Source organism: Monodon monoceros, unplaced genomic scaffold (assembly GCF_005190385.1).
Source record: "Monodon monoceros isolate NGI ecotype Baffin Bay Population unplaced genomic scaffold, NGI_Narwhal_1 Super_Scaffold_10, whole genome shotgun sequence".
NCBI lineage: Eukaryota > Metazoa > Chordata > Mammalia > Artiodactyla > Monodontidae > Monodon > Monodon monoceros.
The window spans coordinates 33,590,138-33,614,371 of NW_021703766.1; the positions used below are offsets into that span (position 1 = coordinate 33,590,138).

The following is a 24,234-nucleotide window of genomic DNA, read 5'->3' on the forward strand; positions in this document are numbered from 1 at the left end:
GTGCCACAACTACTGAAGCCCGCGTGCTCTAGGGCCCACGTGCCGCAACTACTGAGCCCGCGTGCTGCAACTACCGAAGCCCATGCGCCTAGAGCCCGTGCTCCCCAACAAGAGAAGCCACCGCAACGAGAAGCCCACGCACCGCAACGGAGAGTAGCCCCCGCTGGCCACAACTAGAGAAAGCCCGCGCGCAGCAACGAAGACCCAACGCAGCCAAAAAGGAAAAAAAATTATGTACATTATTTTTTAAACATAATGCTATTGCGCACTTATGCACTGGGAAATCAAAAAATTGGTGACTCACTTTATTACAATATTTGCTTTGACGCGGTTGTCTGGACCAGTATTGGCAATATCTCCGAGGCCTGCCTGTACAATCAAGTATTGGTCCATGCAATTTCAAAAAGGCAGGAAGCAAGCCTGCAACAGAACTGGCTGAACAGGAACGCTGAAGAGATAAGAACTTTCCCTATCTTGATTACTCAAAGGTATTCCTTTGAAAGACTAAAGGCAAAAGATAAAACTACAGATAAAGAAATGTAATTAAATGACTAATATTTCAAAATCAATTCTATCTTAAAATGAGTTTCCATCTTAAAGGCAAAAAGAAAAAGAGAGAAGTAAAGCAGTGATTTTTATTTCCTTGGATAAACATGCCATGGCAGGTTGGACACTTAAAAATATTTTCTAGAAAAAAGGCTCTCACATGAGCTTATACTTCAACTCTTAAAAGAGTGTATATGCTTAATGGACTATTCTGGATAATTTGCAAATAACTGTATTTTAAAGCAGGCTTTTTTTCCTACATAAAAAACTACAGTTTCTATTTTACTGTGCCATGAATAATATTCATATGCTTGCTGAGCTATTATGTAAACAGCTGTAGAGTATATTTAATCTTTTCCTATCTTTATTGTTGTTCTGAGTAGCAAAATTAAATGGTAGCAGTACAGACTCTTAATGCCTCAGAGCCTAAAACATTGGGGGGACGGCACATTTCCAATGTAATAACTCACGTTCCACTGTTCCATAGGGTGATTCTGCATTCAAAAACTGCAACAAGCTTGCTTAATAAGACAGAAAATCACTAACATTTATTTGTTCAACAAATATTTATCGAGAGCCTGCTACGTACTAAGCCCTGTGCTAGTTATTTTGCATAATGTTTATAGGTTGGAAAGTGTGGGAAAGATTACAAAATTGGAAATTTTATCCTCCTTGAAAATGAATATATGCTATAAACATTTGAAGCAGGGAGAACTCTGAAACTTTTCTTCATTGGAAGAATTTGTCTCTCAAAACCACAATGAGCTATCACTTCACACCTGCTACAATGGCTATTTTCAAAAAGACAAGAGATATGTGTTGGTGAGGATGTGAAGAAAAGGGAACCCTTGTGCAATATTGGTGGGAAAGTAAATTGTGTAGCCACTATGAACACAGTAGGGAGATTCCTCAGAAAATTCAAAATAGAACCACCATATGATACAGCAATTCCACCTCTGGGTATAGATCTGAAGGAAATGAGATCACTGTCTCAAAAAGATATCTGCAGGACTTCCCTGGTGGCGCAGTGGTTAAGAATCCGCCTGCCAATGCAGGGGACATGGGTTCGAGCCCTGGTCGGGAAAGATCCCACATGCTGCGGAGCAACTAAGCCCATGCGCCACAGCTACTGAGCCTGCGATCTAGAGCCCGCAAGCCACAACTACTGAAGCCCACAAACCTACAGCCCATGCTCCGCAACAAGAGAAGCCACCACAATGAGAAGCCTGTGCACCACAACTAAGAGTAGCCCCCGCTTGCCGCAACTGGAGAAAGCCCCCAGGCATCAACGAAGACCCAACGTAGCCATAAATAAATACATACATACATACATACATAAATTTATTAAAAAAAAGATATATGCACCATTTGTTCATTGTAGCATTATTCACAGTAGCCAAGACATGGAAACAACCTAAACGCCCATCAGTGGACGTATGGGTAAAGAAAATGTAGTGTATATACACAATGGGATAGTATTCAGCCATAAAAAAGAAGGAAATCCTGCCACTTGTGACAATGTGGGTAGACCTTGAGGACATTATGCTAAGTGAAATACATCAGAGAAAAACAAATACTGTATGATCTCACTTATATGTGGAATCTAAAAAAACAAACAAACAAAAAAACACCCGAAAACCAAACAACTGAATGCATAGAGAGAATAGATTGTTAGTCGCCCGAGGTGAGCGGTTGGGGGGCAAGCAAAATGGGTGAAGGTTGACAAAAGGTACAGACTTCCAATTATAAGTGACTGGGCATGTCATGTACAGCACGGGGACTACAGTTAACAATACCGTATTGCACATTTGAAAGTTGCTGAGAGAGTCGATGCTAAAGGTTCTTATCACAAGGAAAAAAAATGTATGTGAGGTGATGGACGTTAACTAAAGTTAAGTCCTGTGCTGGGTATTGGGCCTTTTAACAGGTCAACTGAGATCTACAGTGGGTAAATTTTCAAATCTCCAACAACTCCTCTGATCAGGCAAATGGACAGACAACAGACCTGGTCCAGGGGCCCCACTCCGACAATGATGTGCACTGAAGCTCCCTCCCTTTGCTCCACCTGTCACCGTACTACCTCAAGGACATTGACAGTAATGCTGGAGATTCTTGGTATAAAGTCTTGTTTTTAATAGCACACATATATTCAAAGCAAGATCCATTAGCAAGCAAACACGCAGTAATAGGATTATCTGATATTTTAAAAAAGATCTTCCAAGACACAAAGCTTTCAATTAAAAAGTTATTTATTAAAAAACATATTCTTCCAATTCTGATTCCATTTAAATTCCAATTAAATAAGGAGTGATGTTCCAAAGCAGTATCCGATCAGATCCTTTTGTACAGAGGACGACGATGACCTCAAGAGCTCATTAGCTAGTAGTATAGTCTGCTAAATAGTGGTATATGACTCCAACTCACTCCCCTCTTCACAAAAGGTAAGCATAATTGATATACTTCATACCAAAAAAAATTTATAAAGTTTGTCTTCATATTTCAGTTAAAGATTTAGCTAATATAAGATGATAATGGCTTAAAAGAGCATCCAAGCAATGCTTCGGATTTTCCTTTTTTGCAAAATTCAAGGAAAACATGATTGTTTGGAAGTGTCTTCACTGCTCATGAAGAAGCACCTGAGATTTCCTTGTGTTTCCACTCTTCGTGTTTCCAGTGATTAAAATATGCTGGAAACATTTCTGAGAGCACTAGAAATGCCACACAGATCCCAGAGCTTTTAAAGAGTTTCTGACAGGTTCTGGAGTTTTTATGAACTTCAAACTAGTGTACAGGCATTAAAAAATGACTTTCAGGAACACACACACTGAAAGGAAACCCTCTAGTATTCTTCAGCTTTGAACGCTCTGAGGCGAGGACTGGTCTCTTTCAAGTAGTCAGTTTTTTCTCAACAGTTTCTTGATAAGCGACAAACCTTCTCAAGTTCATCTTCACGTTGTCGAGAACACACAGCTGATCTGGACTGTATTTAGCTCTCCCTTCTTTCCGTAACTGCCAAAAAAATATCATATGTGATTTGGTATATATCACTAATTCCTTTAAATAAGAAAGCATTTAATTTGCGGTGTATTTATTTTTAGAACAAACAGCAGTCAGATTTTGGTGAAACATTTTCACTTCCAAGGTGATGGAACACAGTACATTAGCCATAATAAAGATAAATTAAGATTGTACACCTTTTAAATGATAGTTACAAGAACAACTGAATTGTAGACTTTAAAAGAATGAGTTGTATGGTATGTGAACTATACCTCACCTCTAATCCAGAGCCATGGTTCTCAAATTTCAGCATCTGGAAGGCTTGTTAAAAACCAGACTGGTGGGCCTATCCACACAGTTTCTGATTTTCAGTAGGTCTGGAGCTGGGCCTGAGAATTTGCATTTGTAACAAGTTACCAGGTGATGCTGGCGCTGCGGATACAGGACACTTTTGTGGACAGCTGCTCTAAAGAAGTTTTTTGGTAAAATGCATTGTATTGTGTTTAGATGCAATTTGGGGCTAAATATATACCGAACAGCCTTTAATGCAACTGTGGCTTCATTCACAAAGGAGCTTCATATAAAAAACTACATGTTGCCATTCTGGCTAACAGAGAAATTTCATCAGGGCTTTATAGCTTTGAGAAAAGAAAAACAATTAAATATCACCATCACTGCAATGCATATTAAGTAGGAAAATCAATCAGAACAATGGACATTCCAGAGGTCAGGGGTTACTTTCCTAGTTCACAGTTTACATCACTGCTCTCTAAGCGTTCGCTTCTACACAGTCTGATGGCTCAACTGCATCTGCTTTCCTTGCAGCTGCAGGGAAAGGGGACATCTTCTCCTTACCACGCAGGCTGCTTTTTCAGAAGTTTAAAGGGCCTGTGATCTTTAAGAACAATGTGGACACCCTCCACGTACTGGTATGGAAATGTCTCTAGGAGACAGTGTTAAGTAAAAGCACATAAAGTACAGGAATGTGAATATATTATACTACCTTTTGGATAATGAAGGGGGAAAATACTAAGGTGCATTTGTCTTTGCTTAGAGAAACACCATTCAGTTTGGTTACCCATGAGACAGGGAACAGGTGGGAATAAAACTTCTCACTGCTTAAAAAATAAACACTAGGCCTTTGGGATCGGGGTGGGTAAAATGGGTGAAGGTGGTCAAAAGGTACACACTTCAGTTCCAGCTGACCCTTGAACAATGCAGTGGTTAGGGCGTCCACTCCCCACACCCCAGTCAAAAACCTGGGAATAAGTTTACTGTTGGCCACGGATTCAACCAACTGCGGATCATGTAGTACTGTAGTATTTACCACGGAAGAAAATCTGTGTATTTAAGTGGATCTGCCCCGTGTTATTCAAGGATCAACTGTATAAGAGAAATAAGTCCTGGGGATGTAATGTATAGCAAGGTGATGACAGTTAACAACACCGTACTATATATCTGAAAGTGACTAAGGGAGTAGGTCTTATAAGTTTTCATTACAAGAAAAAAATCTGTAACTATGTGTGGTGATGAATGTTAACTAAACTTATTGCGGTAATCATTTTGCAATAGGTACATATATCAAATTATTATGTTGTATACCTAAAACTGACACTGTATGTCAATTACATCTCAAAACAAAACAAAACCCAGACAAAGAAACAAACAAAACTACAGGCTTAAACAAAGCATAATTAAGAGTAAACTGATCAATTTTCCCCCCTCAAGACTAAAGTCACCTACTGGTGAAGCTTAACTCAGTAAGTGTCAGCCACTATCGCTACATTTTTAAATGTGGGATGCCAAAACATGAAAATGTTAAAAACAAACCAATTATTAATGTTCCTAAACTAATACTGATGTAACTGTGACACAGAATGTGCATGGCATGTGCTATTTTTTTCTTCTGCAAAAGAAAACTATTTTTTATGCCTTAAAAAAAATTCAAAAAGTTTAAATTTCTAAGCATACAATCCCATTCACCTAAAAACTTATCACAGAGCTCTGGCCACAGGAACTGAATTCTGCCTTAGAAGCTTGTTAGAGAAAAGAAACACGTATTGGAAAGCAACAAAAGTAAGCTACTTTTCCATTAAAGCCTCTATTCTCTTGACAAAGCTTTAAAAGCAAAAGTTTAATTTAAAATGTAAAAGCAAAAAATACAAATATTTTTATTTCTCAAAATGAAATAGAGATTTAGATAAGAGGAGAATTGATAAACTTACATTCGTGGACATGCGATCAAACGCTGTTTTTAAAATTTCTGGTTGCCTTCCCCCAACCACTAAAACAGTTTTTGAACATTATTTTTTTGACTCAAAGTTAGCTTTGATGCTTCTGATGAATCAATCAATCAATCAATCAATAAAAGGGCAAATGAAGGTAGCTACGTTCTCCATTAGAGGCCAACTTGGAGTTTGTTTGCCTTTTTTTCAGAGCACCAAAGGGAAATATTCGTAACAATGAAATCAGCCTATAATGCATTACATGATATAAAATAAATATAACATGTCTATGAAAGTGCTTTGCAGGCCAGACTGTAGTGCTTACACATAAGCACTGTTAACATTTCTAAACCGCTGCAGAAAGAGGAACGTGTCGACACCATTTTGGCTCACGTCACAGTGATTCAACAGAAAGGGAGACTGAGCCCTGACTCAGCCAACAAGCGTTACACAGAACTGGGGATGGAGTGCTATATGAATCACTGAGATTGCACGGAGGGAACCACGTACACCCTCCTCCCACAGAATGCTGAGACTTCAGCATTTCTAAATAAAATGCTACATACCTTCATTTTGAAGACTGGCTGGAATTCTTTCAGAGCAGATAACAATTTAATTTGAACTGAGGCCCTTTCAGCTTCTTTACCATCTGCAAAAACATCAAAGAGGGCATCCAAAGCCTCTCCTGCTACTACAAGGGAGGGATCTTTGGTGGCAACCTCAAGCAGAAAGCACCCGATGGTCTGGAGACAACAAAACACAGTTATCATCCAACATCCTAAGTCAGCTTTCAAAATAAGTACTAACTCTCAAGGTGACAACAATTCTCGCATAAAATTTTACATAAAAATGCTAGGGAGGGACTTTCCTGGCAGTCCAGTGGTTAAGACTCTGTACTTCCACTGCAGGGGGCGTGGGTGTGATCCCTGGTTGAGGAACTAAGATCCCACAAGCCATGCTGTGTGGCCCATAAATAAATAAATAAATGCTAGGGAAAAATTAAAACTTTAACAAGATCAAAGAAAACACATATTTATAAAAATACCAAGTATAACAAAAGCAAGATAAATTTAAAATCTTAGAGTTTATATTCCTAAATAAAATGAATTAAGATCCATAAATGATATATGAAAGACAGATATTGGAAGTTATTAAAATTTCCCTTCTATCTCCATCAAAAAGGCTTTTCCCATGGTGTCAAAATGCATATAAATATTATCTGTAAAAAAAACCCTCCTTTTTAAAATTTTTTTTTTTATTAATTAATTAATTAATTTTTGGCTGCATTGGGTCTTCATTGCTGCAGGAGGACTTTCTCTAGTTGTGGCAAGCGGGGGCTACTCTTCGTTGCAGTGCGTGGGCTTCTCATTGCAGTGGCTTCTCTTGTTGCAGAGCACGGGGTCTAGGTGCGTGAGCTTCAGTAGTTGTGGCACACGGGCTCAGTAGTTGCAGCTCGCGGGCTCTAGAGCACAGGCTCAGCAGTTGTGGCGCACGGGCCTAGCTGCTCCACAGCACATGGGATCTTCCCGGCCTAGGGCTCCAATCCATGTCCCCTGCATTGGCAGGCGGATTCTTAACCACTGCGCCAGCAGGGAAGCCCCTGCTTTTTAAATTACATGAAAAACACTCTAAGACAATTAAAAAACTAAAGAGCACATAATCTCATTTTGCATCACTGTGATGATTTTTAACATCTACCCATTTTTTTCACAATTAGCTAGCTAATGAACAGACCATTCCCAACCTGCAAAGAATTGTTTAAGAGTAAAGTTATTTTGGCTGTTCTGCTTCACACTTTATGTCTTAAGGGCGATGTGCACATCTGTATTACGGGTGGGAGAGTGGAAATGCTGAGTCCAGGGCTTCCCTGGTGGCACAGTGGTTGAGACTCTGCATGCCAATGCAGAGGACACAGGTTCGAGTCCTGGTCTGGGAAGATCCCACATGCCGCGGAGCAACTAAGCCCGTGTGCCACAGCTACTGAGCCTGCGCTCTAGAGCCCACAAGCCACAACTACTGAAGCCCACGCGCCTAGAGCCCCGTGCTCCGCAACAAGAGAAGCCACCGCAATGAGAAGCCTGCACACCGCGACAAAGAGTAGCCCCCGCTCACCACAACCAGAGAAAAGCCCGCGCACAGCAACGAAGACCCAACACAGCCAAAAATAAAATAAATAAAATAAATTTAAGAAATGCTGAGTCCAAACTCCAGCTCTACCATAAATAACGGGGTGACTATGGGACAGTCCCGTTACCCACGCTGGGCCTCAATTTTCTCATCTGAATATAAGTGGTCTAGATAACCTCTAGGATAGTATTTAAATTTAGTATCTTATCATACAACATGAAATATACAGCATCACCTACGAAGTAGTTTTACTGAAAAGATTAATCTGAATCGAACCTAGCTTTTAGATCTAACTTCCATCTTGCGGGAGATTCAGAGGATAAAGGAACAAACGTAACGTCACAAGGAAGCAATCAGACAAATCCAGAAGCTGAACATTATGAGCCACAACCAACCCGGGAGCTGAGGAGAAAACAGGGGTTGGGAGGTGGCGCAAGAAGGAGCACAGCTCTAGATGAAGAGAGGCTTAGAAGACCCCCAAACAGGCACAACATGTAGACTTTACTTAGATCCTGGTTTAAACAAACCATCCACAAATAGATATTTTTGGAACAACTGGAAAGTTCTGAATATGGACCAGGTATTAGACATATTAAGAAATAACTGTTAATTGTGTACAGCATAATGGTGGTTATATAAGAGAGTGTCCCTCTTGTTAAGATATGCGTACTGAACCCATGGGGGCAAAATACCAGGATGTCTTTAACACACTCAGCAGAGCAACTACTTGAAGTATATATGATAGAAAACTAGTAATTCTTAAATACGCTTGATGGCTATACAAAAATTTACTGTACTTTCTACTTTTCTTCATGCTTGAAAATGTGACTAAATAAAAATATTTTAGAAATCTTATGTTATGCCTGAGAAAAACTCGCTGTTCCCCTAAAGTGGACCTTGGACCTTACAGTCTAAAGGGGTGGGAAGTGATTCCACCTACACATGCTCATCGGCATATGTGTACACGTACAGAGCCACACAGCCATGCTCTCTCACTTGGTGTCTATATATAATCAAAATCCCTGGAATGACGCAGAAGAGATGGGTAACAGTGGCTGCCTCTCTAGAGTGGAACTAGGGGAACCGGATGTTTAGGAGTGGAGATGTGTCTTTGCACTATAGATTCTTTTCTACTTTCCTAAATGTTTTGCTATATGCATGTATCACCATTTCAAAATAAGCTTCTAAAAAATACCAGTCACATTGTTTAGCTCTTAGCAAGTTAAGAAAATACTTTATAATAATCAGTTTATAATCCATTATCAGCAATGGTGATTAGCACAACAAAGGGTAATTTTACTACTACTGTTCTTTTAGTTACTAGGCTGTATCTCTGGCAGTGCAGTTCCTAAGCAACTTGTTGAGATAAAGTGCTGGAAGCAAACATGCTGAGTGAGTTCCTAGTGTGCTGGCACTACCAGAGTTGCTGCTTAAAATTTATGAGAGGTCTTAGGATGAACTGGGTGGCTTTGTGCAGAATGCACTACAGCCTGGTGTGCTGAGGAAACTGTCTGGACTGTTCCTTCATCAGGAGGAGAATACAACATGTACACATCTAACGCAACAGCAAAGGCAGAGGCATCTTGAACAACTCTGAACCCTGGCCTTCCACTGAAGACAAATTTATTTTTGATAAAACATCTCCGGAGTAAAGTTAAATGGCAAAATGTGACAACTCTTCAAGTACCTATCTGATTCATGGAGTTAGATTAAGCCAAAGGGTATGTTTTAATAATATACCTTAGTAAGCAACTTTTCTTTTTCTGGCAATACATATATATATATTTTTTTTTTTAGTTTTATTTTTTGGCTGTGCCGCACGGTAGGCCGGATTTTAGTTCCCTGACCAGGGAGCAAACCCATACCCCCTGCATTGGAAGCTTGAAGTCTTAACCACTGGACCGCCAGAGAAGTCCCCAGTAAGCAACTTCTTGATATGATTTCTTCTCATGAAGTCCAGAGAAGTTTTTAAAATCCCACACCGATAGTCACTCTTCTCCCATTTCTAATGACTTAATGATTTAGGTTGGAAGCATATTGTTTTTACCTTAAGAGTGTCAAGTGTGCCATCTTCTTTGGCTAGGACGCTGCCAGTGATTCCTAAAATACTAACCACATTTACCCTCACCCCAACATTACTACTATGGATGCCTGCTCTGCATAGTGTCAACAGCTGGTCGGGAGTCATGCACTGTTGAAAGAGAAGGAGAGAGTATTTAGCATGTTAAACTCAGCCAATTCCAACAGCATGTGCGACGGGATTGGCAGGAGTCTCTTCTACAAGAGGTACGATGCTACAAGTGACACACACTCTCGGTGGAGAAGTTATTACATATTCTAATCACTCATTAATAACGTTGGTAACTCTGAACTTGGACGAGGCCTGCTCATGTCACTGTCACCACTTTTTCTATCCCATGGCTGTAAGCCTGTAAAAGAACCTTCAGATCCTATTTGTCTCATTTGAAGACTTTCATTCAGAGGTACACAGACCAAAGAGATTCTCATTTCTTTTCAACGTTGATCATAAAAAATGTAAATAGGACCATGCAGCTTTAATAAAAATGGGCTGAAATCTATACAAGGTAAGAACTGACTCTGAGATTTGTGTGTTATGGTAAATTAATAAAGATTGTAAAACCCATTAAATTATATAGTGCTTCCACCAAGTAGTGATAATTTTCATTTTAAGCTGATTTGAACACACAAGTGGACACAGGTATCACAAGAGAGTGCAAATGTCACTTTCCCTTTCATAGAAACTGAGGGTCAGAAGTTATGTTCTTTCTTTTTTTTTTAGAAGTTACGTTCTTGAAAAAAATTCTCAAATATACAAAGAGAAAAAATTTAAAGAGTATATATTAGAGGCCAACCTCATGTGCTATATTTAACAGTAAAACACCAGAGACTTCCCATTAAACTCTGGAGCAGGGCCAAGTCTGGGTTAGCACTGCTCTAGAGGTGTGGCCATGCAATGACTAAGGACAGAAGGAAGACAGGCCACCAGAGGAAAGGAGGCCCAAGAACTGCGAAGCCAGGTTCCTGGGAAGAGCATCCACATGGATTCTGAAATCACCTAGAATCATGACGGGACCAGTGAAAAGTAACAGAAACCAACAGCAGGAATCTTCAAGGAACGAGGGGTACCCTTGGGGATGGTGGGTGACTGTAACCAAGAGAGGTGGGGTGGTGTGGTCTAGTGACATGGTACTCAGAACTGGAGGATTTTAGAAAGGAAGCAGTGAGGACGGTTTAGAATTGTAGTTCTCAAACTTCAGAGTGCATGACAATCACCTAGAGAACTTGTTAAAGCACAGACATCTCTGGGCCCCTCCCCAGAGTTTCTGCTTCAGTAGACTGGGGGCAAAGCCCACACACAGAGGAAAAAGACCACAGACCCGATAGCAAAACTGGCAAAAGATGGGAAAAGTTACAGAAAAAGAAATGCAAAGGCCCTTAAGACACATGAAAAGATGTCCAATCTCCTCACAGTAAGAGAAATGCAAATTAAAATTGAGATATAATTTCTCACCCATCAGACCACTTAAAATCCAACATTCTGACAACATATTCTTCTGGTGAGGCTCTGGCAGAACAGGCACTCTCAAACGCTGCTGGTGGAGATTCGAAACGGCTCAGACTCTAAGGAGGGGACTACAGCAATACCCAGAGCAAAGCTACAAATCCATCTGTTCTCTGAGCCGGCAAGCCCAATTCTAGGCATCGATCCCAAAGACACAATGGCAAAAAACACAACAGAACTTCTGTTAAAAAGGCTATTCACTGCAGTTCTATTTGTAATAGCAAAAGACTGGAAACAACGACAATATCCATCGATGCAGACATGTTGAATATGGACTATGTACACAATGGAGTGATATGAAGCTGTAAAAAGGAAATGAGAAACATGTCTATGGTGATTAATAAGGGAGAAGAGCAAAGTACAGAAGCACTACTTTTAAGGAAAGGAGTGGGGCTTCCCTGGTGGTGCAGTGGTTGAGAGTCCGCCTGCCGATGCAGGGGACACGGGTTCGTGCCCCGGTCCGGGAGGATCCCACATGCTGCGGAGCGGCTGGGCCCGTGAGCCACGGCCGCTGAGCCTGTGTGTCCGGAGCCTGTGCCCCGCCACGGGAGAGCCCACAACAGTGAGAGGCCCGCGTACCACAAAAAAAAAAAAAAAAAGTAAAGAAAAGGACTGAAATACAAATACATACATATTTTGCTTATGTTTACCAAAAAAAGAACAATAGAATGATAAATTAAAAAATCAAAAAGGATGATTACCAATGGCACAAAGGAAAGAACAGGGGCAAAGGGACAGAAGCTAGACCTCTCTAAATATATACATATATATATTCTTTTGGGGGATAAAATATACGTAAAACTTACCATTTCAACCATATTTAAAAGTACAGTTCAGTGGAAGTACAGTACATTCACACTGTTGTTGGTGCAACACCACCATCCATCCCCAGAACTTCTTCATTGTTCCATACTACAACCCTGTACCCGTTAAACAACATCTCCCCACACACCCCACCCTTACCCCAACTCCTGGTAACCACTATTCTACTTTCTGTCCCACAAATTTAACTACTCTAGGTCCCTCATAAGAGGATTCATACAATACTTGTCCTTTTGTGTCTTTCATTTAGCATAATGTCTTCAAGGTTCATCCATGCAGTAGCATGTATCAGAATTTCATTCTTCTTTAAAGCTGAATACTATTCCATAGTATGTATATACCATATTTTTCTCTGAATATACCTTGTTTCAGTTTTAACTCTGAAACTGTGTAAATATTTTATATAATTAAAAAATAAAAATTAAAGCAAACAAAAAATGCTTTAATAAAAGCTGAAACAACTGAAGCTAACTTTGTAACAAGCCACAAAGAGAACTTTTCAAGCAACTTTAAAACACAGTAATTTGTGTAGTCCTAGAGGGATTTTTTTCCCTAAGGACATGAAGAATCACAAAGAAATCTTAAACTGCATTCAGTAGTGTTATTGTTAGTAATAATACCATTATTTTGAAATTATTAACTGTATTCTGTAGGGTAAATAATTAATAATGAGTTTTTAATGATGGTTTAAAAAACTGGTTATTTTTAGAGACTGCTAGGACACCAACTCATTATTCTAGAAAAAAGGGTGGGGTGGGGGGAGGGAGAATCATACCCTATCTTTTTCGGTATGAAATTTATTTCAAAGTTACCAACTAATTGATGAAATAGGAAGTTTTTATTCATAGAAGAATCACAGCTAATAAATGCTTTAAAAGGAATGACAAAATTAGGATATCTCCATTTTGCAAACCCTATAGTGGTTTGCAAAATAGTGGATCTATACAACGAAAATCACTGGTTGCTACAAGTGAATCCATTGATTAATCTTAACATCACTATTTTACAACAATATGTGATTTGTGATATAAAAGTAGAATATACATACAGCACTGTGAATTATTTTTGCCTAAATGATCTGATCCTGAATCTAATTAAGGCTCTAGACCTAGCTCCCAATTTATAGGCAATATGGGAGACAGAGGGACCTGTTAAATAATAACATTGTTAAAGCAGCCATATCTGAGAATGGGGGAAATTCTTTAGGACAGATGACAGCATCTTCTTCTTCTTCTTCTTTTTAATATTATGGCGTTTTCTGGGTTTTTAAAAAAATTTAATTATTTTTTATTTTTGGCTGCATTGGGTCTTTATTTTTGGGTGTGCGCGGGCTCTTCGCTGGTTGCGGCGAGCAGGGGCTACTCTTCGTTGCAGTGCATGGCTTTCTCATTGTGGTGGCTTCTCTAGTTGCAGAGCACAGGCTCTGGGCATTCGGGCTCAGTAGTTGTGGCTCATGGGTTCAGTAATTGTGGCTCGCAGGCTCTAGAGTGCAGGCTCAGTAGTTGTGGTGCGCGGGCTTAGTTGCTCCGCGGCATGTGGGATCTTCCTGGACCAGGGCTCGAACCCGTGTCCCCTGCATTGGCAGGCGGATTCTCAACCACTGCGCCACCAGGGAAACCTGATAGCTTCTTCGATGAATAAATAGTATGGGGAAAGGCGGGCAGGCAGGGGAAATGTTATAAATTCAAAGATTTAAGAATCTGTCAGTATACTAAAGACTACTGAATTGTATACTTTAAATGGGTGAACTGTATGGTATGTGAATTAAATCTCACTAACCCCGTTAAAATATATGTATTTAAGAGACCAAAATATCAACTAAGAACAATACATGGATCCTACTTAGATGCTGATTTGAACAAACCAATTGAAAAAAAAAAAAACATTTTAAAAGCAATCAGGGGAAACTGAACTCAGACTGCATATCAAATGATAATTTTAAAACATCTGTTGATTTGGGGGTTTGGGATAATGGTACTGCAGTTAAGATTTTTAAAAATTCATTTTCTGTCACAGACACATAATGAAGCACACAATAAAACATTCATGGGTGAAATAATATGATTTGCTTTAACTATTCCAAGAAGCTAAAACAAAAATGTAGGGAAAGTGAAAGAAACAAGAATGACAAGATGTTGGCAACTTGTTGACACTTGGTGATAATGCTTTCAGGTAACAATACTATTATCTCTGCTTTTAGAAATGTTTGAAAATTTCCTTCATAAAAAGTAAAAAATAAAAGTGATAAGGCACCTATCACAGAGGTGCACACAGATCACTGTGGAGGACCTGGAGTACATGCCTGTAAATTTCTGTAATAAAATGTTTAAAAAAAGACAAATGATTTCCAGAGAAAATACTTACAACACAAATGCCAAACACATTATATCAACTAAAAAACTGTGTATGTTTTGATGGGGGTGGTGGGGAGAAGGAAAAGATTTTACTTTTATACTTTCAGTACTTTTGTTTCCACTTTACAAGGATCATGCATTACTCTTTCAATAAATACTTAAAAATAGTTAAGCAATAAATTTTGCCTCCGTAATACAGAATCTTGGCTAGTTCCATAAAAAAATTTTAAAACCTTACCTGAGGAATGTTCTTGGAGGCCACTGTTTGCAAAAGGGCCCTCAAGGCACTACTTATAGCTTCTAAAAAGTCAACATGCTTAGCAAAATCTAAAACACAAAAGTGAAATATAAATTTGTTTTTGTCTTTCTCTAAGAAGAGTTATTTTATAGAAAAAGAGTCAAAACAAAGCATGTTAAATGTTAATATATGCTACAATATTAAAAACATTTGATATTTAAGCCCAAACTTCCACTTCACAGCTCCCTGTGAACTGAATATTTGAGTCGGAAAGATGACCACGATTGAAATAATCAGGATAGTCCTGAGAGTCCTTGACTTGTAGATGCTGGATTTTCATTTAACTCACACTTTAGCACGTGATAAGCCTGAGCTAACCTTTGTAGACTGAATTCAGCTTTTCACAGATTGCTATCACGGTGCTGGGCAGATATAGGGTAGAGTCACCTCCCAAGTCAGAGTGCCTCCTCGCCAACCCAAGCCCACTGCCCAGCCAAGAAGTGTTGCTTGTGCAGGGTCAGGCCACTATGCCTCTGGTTTTCAGTGGCTCCTGTGGTTTTTAGTGACCCAACTTCCCCTTCCCACTCTTGCTCATTTTTACTCTTTTCTTATTGTCCCTTCTTCCCACACAGGATAAACAGAACAACAGCAATAAACAATTATGCTAACACAGCCATATAGGAGGGTGAGGACCGCCTAGGTGAGCTGGCTCCCTAACCCCTTTGGTGGGAAGGGAAAGCAATTGATGTGGTGTGATAGGTTATATTTTCCAAAAATAGCCACAACAGGGCTTCCCTGGTGGCGCAGTGGTTAAGAATCCGCCTGCCAATGCAGGGGACACGGGTTCAAGCCCTGGTCCGGGAAGATCCCACATGCTGCGGAGCAACTACGCTCGTGCACCACAACTACTGAGCCTGCACTCTAGAGCCCGCAAGCCACAACTACTGAAACCTGCGTGCCCTGAGCCCATGCTCCGCAACAAAAGAAGCCACTGCAATAAGAAGCCTGCGCACCGCAATGAAGAGTAGCCCCCACTCGCTGCAACTACAGAAAGCCTGTGTGCAGCAGCGAAGACCCAACACAGCCAAAAATAAAAAAACAAATAAATAAATAAATGTATTTTTTAAGAAAACCCAATAAATTGATTTAAAATTAAAAAAAATAGCCACAAGAGTATTTCCAGTTCTGCATGATCTTGCAGAACCTTGCCACTTCCCATAAAGACTGTGGAGTCTATTTCCCCTCCCCTTGAACCTGGGTGGGACTCTGTGGCTTCTTCAACCAGGACAACATGTGAAAGTGACAGGCTAAGTGGTAAAAGGCATGACTTCCACCTGACTCACATGCCTTTGCTCTCTCCTCTCTCTCAACTCTCGCCCTTGGAACCCAGCCACCATATTATGGAAGCCCAGGTCACATGAAGGGGTCAGAGGTGGGTGTTTTGGCTGACAGCCCCAAACCAACTACCAGACATGTGAGTGAATAGGCCTCAGATGATTCTGGCTCCCAGTCTTCCAGCAGAGGCCCTAGGCTAGGGTTTCTCAACTTCAGCACTATGGACATTTTGGACCAGATCATTCTTTGTGGTGCATGTGGAGTCGCCTGGGCACTAGGATATTTAACGACATCTCTGGCCTCTACCCTCTAGATACCGGCAGCAACCCGCAAATTGTAACAACAAAAAAGGTCTCCAGACATTGACAGAAGTCCTCGGGGGGCAAAAACTGCTGCTAGTTGAGACACACTGGCCTAGACGTCGTGGGGTAGAGAAAACCGTCTCCGCTGGACCCTGTCTAAATCCCTGACCCACAGAAACCACGAGAAATGGCATCTGATTACTGCTGTTTTAAGCCACCAAGTTTTGGGGTGATTTGTTATATAGCAGGAGACACTTTGTCTTCCTCCTCTGTGGTGCCCTTGGCCAAATAAAGCTTCTGATGCCCCTTTCTGGGCTGCATGAGAGCAAGGCAGCTTCTGCAAAGACTGGAATTAAGGCTTGTTTTACCTTTCGGCTCTCTCATTTTCAGATATATGTTATGCACAGAGGTAGGGAATTCCTGTAAGTATCACAGAACAGATACGAGGATACTTTAGGATCAGACAGACCAGGGACAGAATCCAGCCTTTGACATTATGTGACCTCTCATTTTGGTCTCAGCCCAAGTGTTAGCTCCTCAAAGGGGCCTTTCCATACTAACTAGTGTGACACCTCATACCATTCTGCTTTTATGTTTTTCCTTCCTAGCCAAAATGACCTTAAACCTTTATTTATATGAAAATGCAAGCTCCATGAGCATGGTGGCCTTGCCTATCTTGTTTATGCCTGTATACCTTGGACCTAGAACAGCGCAAGGCATAAAGTAAGTCAATAAATAAATAGTTGTTAAAAGGAGAAACCCCCCCTGAAAAAAGTTCCTAAACCTCTAAATCTCAGCGTCCCCATCAGGCAGGTGGAGTAATAAATGCCTAGCTCATAAAACCTAGTACCTAACAGGCCCTCAAAAATTGGTATAAAATTGTTACTATTAAACTTCCAAAAGTCACCATACTGGCTCTGAAAAGTAACTTATATTTGATTAAAGCTGTAAGTGTAGTCCTGAAAATCTGTCAGCTGCACATAAAACTATTAAACCATGTTATGAAGAACTAACTTGATACAAACTAGAACACATCTCAGAACCAATTTTTTTTCTATCCTCTATTCTTAGGAAAATAACAATTACCTTAGATTCAAAATCCTAATCTAAACTACACTACTGTTTTACATTACGTGAAATTCATATTTTCCCTAAATTTGGATGATTTTTATTTAATTCACATTTCTGTTCATTTATCCAAATTAGGGAAGGAAGTTCAAACAACTCTGCCTTTCTGAGAAATTCTCAGTAAAAGGTCAAGACATGTGGTATTGTCAAAAGAAATTAAGTAAATGTCAAAAGAAGTTAAACAAAAGAGGTGATTCAAAATGTCTTTCCCCGCAACAACTTTGTACAGCAGCTAAGAATTTGTAGCACACCTGAATGTAGGTAAATAGTCAACCCACAAGTAATCAAGCAGCAAATTATATTTAGGTGAATTCTGCAGACTGATTTTCAATGTTCTGATATGGAATAAAAACCATATCCCAGGATGGGTGCTACCACCATTCTAACTGTAATGAAAATGAGCTTTCTGCTCCCCAAAATCTAGGGTAGCAGGGAATCCTAAATGATTTTAGAACCCACATAATGGAAAAAATGACAAACTGACCCAATCTGCAAATACAACATTGCTAAAAATTTCTTATGTTTTGAAGATCAATATTTTAAATGAAGGAGACAAAGATGTTGGTGTTTTGAACACAAGGACCAGACTCTACTAAAAACTTGCTCATTTTATCTCTGATGTCAGCCACAAATCTATGTAGGTATGTATCAAAAATTTTGTAAGTATTCAGAACTGTATTTTAGCATCAAAACTAAAACAAGTTAAATACAATACAGCTGTACGATCCTCATACATTTAACTCTCAAACATGGTAACACAAAAGAGGGAAATTTAGCCCCATTCTCCCCACCAAATTCTTCAATAACAGTTCACATTATCCATGTAGAGCTCACAGGGTTACACTATTTTATAAATCCCAAATATTTGGAAAGACTATACTAGAATAGTATAAATATAAGCAATTATCCTTTATGAAAAATTTCATTCTGATAAAAAGGTTATGTCTACAATAGCTAGGAAACTGGAATTTATTAAAAATCTAAGTGTTTAATTATACTTTCTCACAATTCAGAAACTTTCCATTACTTCTATAAGGCTCAGCTTGTTATGGTTTTCCTGTGATCTTTCCAGGTAATAAATGTGCCTGTACCAGTGACCAAGAACAGCCAGCTGAACTAGGAGAAACACACCTAAGCGTTTTCTGCATAAGCAGAGGCACAGAATATGTGCACTTACTTCCAGTGAAATAAACTCTTCATGCTGGCAAGGGATGGGGCTTGTAGGACCTTGACTGGACTCTCATGCAGAAATGGCCCAGAGGAAAGAGATGGCAATTGTGAAACTAGGGCAGACAGGGTTCTCTCAGGTTAAGCAGGTCTTGGAAGCACTAAGAGGTCTGGGTAGGTCCTGCTCGCCTGGGGGCCTAGCTGTGGACTCCCCTATCTGGCCCTGCCCGTTGCAGGGAGCCCATGGGAATGCGTGGATGGGACGGGGCATGAGCAATAGCAGTCTCCCCCAGCCACCCCGCCACAGGACATCCTGCTGGGCTGACGGAAACCATCCCTCTTGCCCCCCATGCCATCCAGATCTCGTTAGGTTTATAAGGCTGGGAGAGAAATATAAAGTTATAGTCATCATTTGGCCAGCTCACAATGACCAGTCACCTCTGTGCTCCAGAGCTGGCCCAGTACGGGCTTGGAACGGGAGTGGGGCTAACACTGCTCACATCCTGTTCAACATCCTGTCTTAGGTATGGCTGGGCATGTGGTTTTCACATGACGGCACCACCTAAAGAATACACAGCGTGAGATCACTTGAAAACTCCACCTGTTAACGGACAAATATTGATAACTATATAATGAGTTTCTAAATATTTATTTACTTAATCTTTAAAAATTAATCTAGAACTTCTAAAACATGCACCATTAAATACACAACACCTCTTCATAGAGTGCAAGATAGATGTCTTAAAGAATCAGAGACCGACTCTTGAAGGAATGCTTATACAGAAACTTGTATTTAGTCAAAAGTGACCATATTTTGATCTTCTAAGAGTTTCAGCTCTTGGGCTTAGTACTGTGTCTGAGAAGGGGAAATGTTAAACAGTTTTGCACAGAAATAGAGCAGATTCATATCTCCCATATTAACCCTCACTCCAGACATACATGCCGGATAGAGTAACGCCAAGAATTTTCCTTTACTATGTAAAATACCTGTATTTCCTTTCTCGGTTTTGTTTGAGCTCCTATAGTTTAATGTGCCGAAGTTAAATGAGATTCTACTACAGTGAACTATGACAATCTGTTAGAATAGCATGCATTATACACTGTACAGCTAGATCATTTCAAAAGAACAGTTAACAAACATTCTATGATATTGCTTATATGTGGAATCTAAAAAATGATACAAATGAACTGATATACAAAACAGAAATAGAGTCACAGATGTAGAAAACAAACTTATGGTTACCAGGGGGAAGGGGGGGAGGGATAACTGGGAGAGTGGGACTGACATATACACACTACTATATATAAAATAGATAACTAATAAGGACCTACTATATAACACAGGGAACTCTTCTCAATACTCTGTAATGACCTACATGGGAAAACAATCTAAAAAAGAGTGGGTACATGTATAACTGATTCACTTTGCTGTACAGCAGAAACTTACACAACACTGTAAATCAACTATACTCCAGTAAAAATTTTAAAAAAAAAGAACACCTATCTAATGTACAGTATCTCTCTAGGTTTCTGCGTACAAATGAAATTAATCCATATCAGATACCTGTAACTTAGAGATTCAGCTTATACCATGCAAAGGTATTTGAAGAAAGAGATGTGTTAGAAAAAAAGCAAGGTGTAGAACTGTGTGTATGGTAGTCTATCATTTGCCTTAAAAATACACATACATACTTTGGTATCGAGAATCTCTCTGGAAGAATACACAAGAAACTGGCCACAGTGACCAATTCTGGGAGAGGAACTGGGTAGTGTGAGAAAAAGGAGGGAGGCTTTCCACTTTATGTGCTCTCAAACCTTGTGAATTCTGTCATACACATCTGTAGCACCCAATCAAACGTAAATCAAACGATTTTATATTTAAGAAGAAAACTAAGGAATAGAGAATTACCCAAATATCTTAATGAACCCTAATATTTATGATATTTGTGATGCAGCCTTAATTGTCCTGACGTAACTGGATGCAAGCAATTTTAATGAAAAAGATAAATATACCCCAGAGGCCTGCCTGCATACTTTGTTGACTCTATACCACCGGCAACTATAAATATATGACTGCTAGTGCCTGGGAAAGGTTTCTGCAGGTTGGATGAGAGACCGTATAATTACAAACTCCAAGTTCCTGGCCCTTCAAAATTCTGCTCCATCCCAGTCGTTTTTCACAATAAGGCCTAAATATTTACCTGGCTGAGAAAAAAGCAGTTGTGACAGATGCTGTGCAAGTGTCTGAAGGGCTGCAGGTCCTCCCAGATGGTCCACATCCAGGAGGGAGACAAGGCTCTGGAGACACACGAGGGCTCTGCATTGTATAATGCTCATTCTGCAAAGGAAGAGAGAGAATGCTGTCTGTTCCTCTCACAGTAACCCAGCAGAATTCAGCACTGACCTTGAAACTAAGTGTCAGATTCTGACTGGGACCATCTGTAAGCAGAAGGAGGTCTAGGGCAGTGAGCAAGGATTCGTAAAGTGAACTGTTAATCCTACCAGATCAGGTTTCCCTGGTGGCGCAGTGGTTGAGAGTCTGCCTGCCGATGCAGGGGACATGGGTTCGTGCCCCGGTCTGGGAAGATCCCACATGCCGCGGAGCGGCTGGGCCCGTGAGCCATGGCCGCTGAGCCTGCGTATCCGGAGCCTGTGCTCCACAACAGGAGAGGCCACGACAGTGAGAGGCCCGCGTATCGCAAAAAAAAAAAAAAAAAAATCCTACCAGATCGAACTGCTTGAGCACTCAAGGCCTCTGAGGCACAGCGCATTTATGAGTCACATGAATCTGCTTGAGAAAAATTTCTATGCATGGCAGTATCTTTAAAATTATTTTTAATTGTGAAATATGACATACATAAAGCGCTCAACGAATATACAGAGTTTAACGGTTTACAAAGCAAACACCTGTGCATCTAGGTAGGAAATAAACAATGCTAGCACTATTTAAAGGACATGGAAGCAACCTAAATGTCCAACGACAGATGAATGGATAAAGAAGATTTGGCATATTTATACAATGGAACATTACTCAGACATAAAAAAGAATGAAATAAAGCCACCTGCAGTAACATGAATGGACCTAGAGATTATCATACTAAGTGAACTAAGCCAGAAAGACAAACGTCATATGATATGGCTTATAGGTGGAAACTAAAAAAAAAAAAAGATACAAATGAACTTATTTACAAAACAGAAATAGACCCACAGACATAGAAAACAAACTTATGGTTGCCAAAGGGGAAAGGGGGGGGAGGGATAAATCAGGAGTTTGGGATTAACATACACACACTACTATATATAAAATAGATAAGCAACAAGGACCTACTGTATAGCACAGAGAACTATAGGGTAATGACCTATAAGGGAAAAGAATCTGAAAAAGAATACATATATATCTGAAACACTTTGCTGTACACCTGAAACTAACACAGCACTGTAAATCAACTATACTTCAATTAAAAAAAAAAGAAAAGAAAGAAATGCTGCTAGCGCCCTCACGGCCCACCTATCCCTTCCCTATCACGCCCCACCTCCTTGACCCCAAAGGTCACCACTCTCCAGACTTTTATAGCAGACATTTCCTTGCTTTTCTTTACAGGTTTACCACCTATGTATGCATCACTAAAGGAAACAGTTTAGTGTCAGTGTTCTAGTTCAGATTTTTTATTGCTGTATGTGTTAATCTAATGTGTTAAGAAGTAGCTCAGCTGTATGTATTCTACTGTATGATTATGTCAGCATTTATTTATCCATTCTGCCACTGATGGACATTGAGGTTGTTTCCAAGCTGGGGCAACTGTGAACCACACTGCTATGCGCACTCTCCTGTCTTAGTGAACATATGGGCAGACTTCTCCAGGGAACATACACAGGACACAGGGGGAGAGATCTTGAAGGGGGAGTCGGCATCTTCCATTTAATGGTCCATCATTTAATATAATAACATAATGACAAATGGTTTTGAAACTAGAAAAGTTCTTACTTTCTAATCAAAGGTTTCCAACTGGGGTTCCTAGAACACACGTCAACTGCAGTGCTGTTTGGAAAGGCAGTTTTCTCAAAAATCTAAATTTAAAAAGGAAGTAAGGCAAAGGTTAAAGAGTAGGGTTTTTACACGATTCCTTTATAAAATCCCAACATGTGACTTCTAAGTGAGATGGTCAGGCTTGATAAAGAGGTGCTCAGGAATTCCGAACAGCCCACCTCCAGTGCTGGTCATTGTTCTGTTTCCCAGATCTTACCAATTACCCACACCTGGCAGTATTAGCGTACTTCTTTTGCACACAGAAGGAACAGCTTTCTTCAGCCTTCCCTGTGCTCTAGAATGAGCCTAGACTGAAAACAGATTACCTTCTTTGGGATGAGGTAGTTGGTGAGAGCGGTGTGAACCTCATGGGAGAGGCAGAGGGGAGACAGCAGCTGCCCACCGCATTCACTGAGGGAATTCTCCATAAATGAGTCGCTTTCATCACTGCTGGAAAGCTCTTCCCATTCATCGTCAGTGGGATCTGGGAAGAGTGCAGATCACACAGAACTGGACTATTTAAGATAATCCTCATGGAAGCTGCCCTCCCAGTCCAGGGGAGGATATCTAAATGGGAACTGGTCACAAACCTTCACTGCAGCACATGTTGACAATGATTTCCAGAGCAGTCTGCTGAGCTGTCAGCAATGCTATGGTCTCTCTCAGCTCCTTGTCGGTGGGCTTAAAAAAAAAAAAAAAAAAAAGCAAACGACCAACTCTCATATGTGTGGAAAAATATTTTCATGTGACTCTCCCTAGTTAAAGCCTACTAAATGATATTTGCACTTGGAATAGAAGACATGGGTGGGGGTGGGTAAACAGAAGAAAAGTCATAAAGTGCTGGAAGGACAAACAGGCATTATGATTCCTCTTGGCACTGTGCAGCGTGCCACTGTTCACCGGGTTTCCATCTATCTGCATGGTTATTTTCTAAGTGTTGCTTAGTTAGCTGGAGAGAACAGAAAAATATTCAGGAATTCTGAACTAAATTCACCCTGAAACTTAATCTAATGTGTTAAGAAGTAGCTCAGCATACTAAGATTAAAACAAGAGTTCATTTTGGACACCAGGCACTTACACACAACAAACCTGCTTTTAGACACTTACATAGTTTCTTGGAAAAGACTTCATTAACCAGAATTACTAACAGGCCCTTATATGACCAACAGAACTTGACTAAGGAGTAGACAGGCTTGCTGCTTTCTGGCTTTCTTTGAAGACTGCAATAAAGCATTTCTTAAAGACTGAAGGAAGAGGGGGACTTTTTCTCCTGGGAATAAATAACATGAACCTAACTTATCAATTAACATTCTCAAAATGGGTTGTATAAATTTATATGACCTTAATTCTCAAGTCACCTATGAAAAGTGAAACAGTTTCACT

At 40.1% G+C, this 24,234-nt stretch overlaps 1 protein-coding gene across 3 annotated transcripts in view; it reads right to left on the reverse strand.

The window, feature by feature from the left end:
* Window positions 1-2,777: 2,777 nt before the first annotated feature.
* The window catches only part of HEATR3 (HEAT repeat containing 3), a 36,403-nt gene continuing 14,946 nt past the window's right edge, over window positions 2,778-24,234 (reverse strand). The window contains exons 8-15 of one of the 3 annotated variants that reach the window (XM_029203845.1): window positions 23,442-23,532; window positions 23,178-23,335; window positions 22,810-22,892; window positions 21,026-21,162; window positions 14,893-14,981; window positions 9,943-10,086; window positions 6,335-6,511; window positions 2,778-3,555 (exon numbers count right to left, since the gene is read on the reverse strand). In XM_029203845.1, coding sequence (XP_029059678.1) covers window positions 3,433-3,555; window positions 6,335-6,511; window positions 9,943-10,086; window positions 14,893-14,981; window positions 21,026-21,162; window positions 22,810-22,892; window positions 23,178-23,335; window positions 23,442-23,532 — 1,002 coding nt within the window. In that variant the 3' untranslated portion in view covers window positions 2,778-3,432. The remainder of the gene's footprint in view (window positions 3,556-6,334; window positions 6,512-9,942; window positions 10,087-14,892; window positions 14,982-21,025; window positions 21,163-22,809; window positions 22,893-23,177; window positions 23,336-23,441; window positions 23,533-24,234) is intronic. The other 2 variants (XM_029203862.1, XM_029203854.1) reach the window with 2 other exon arrangements.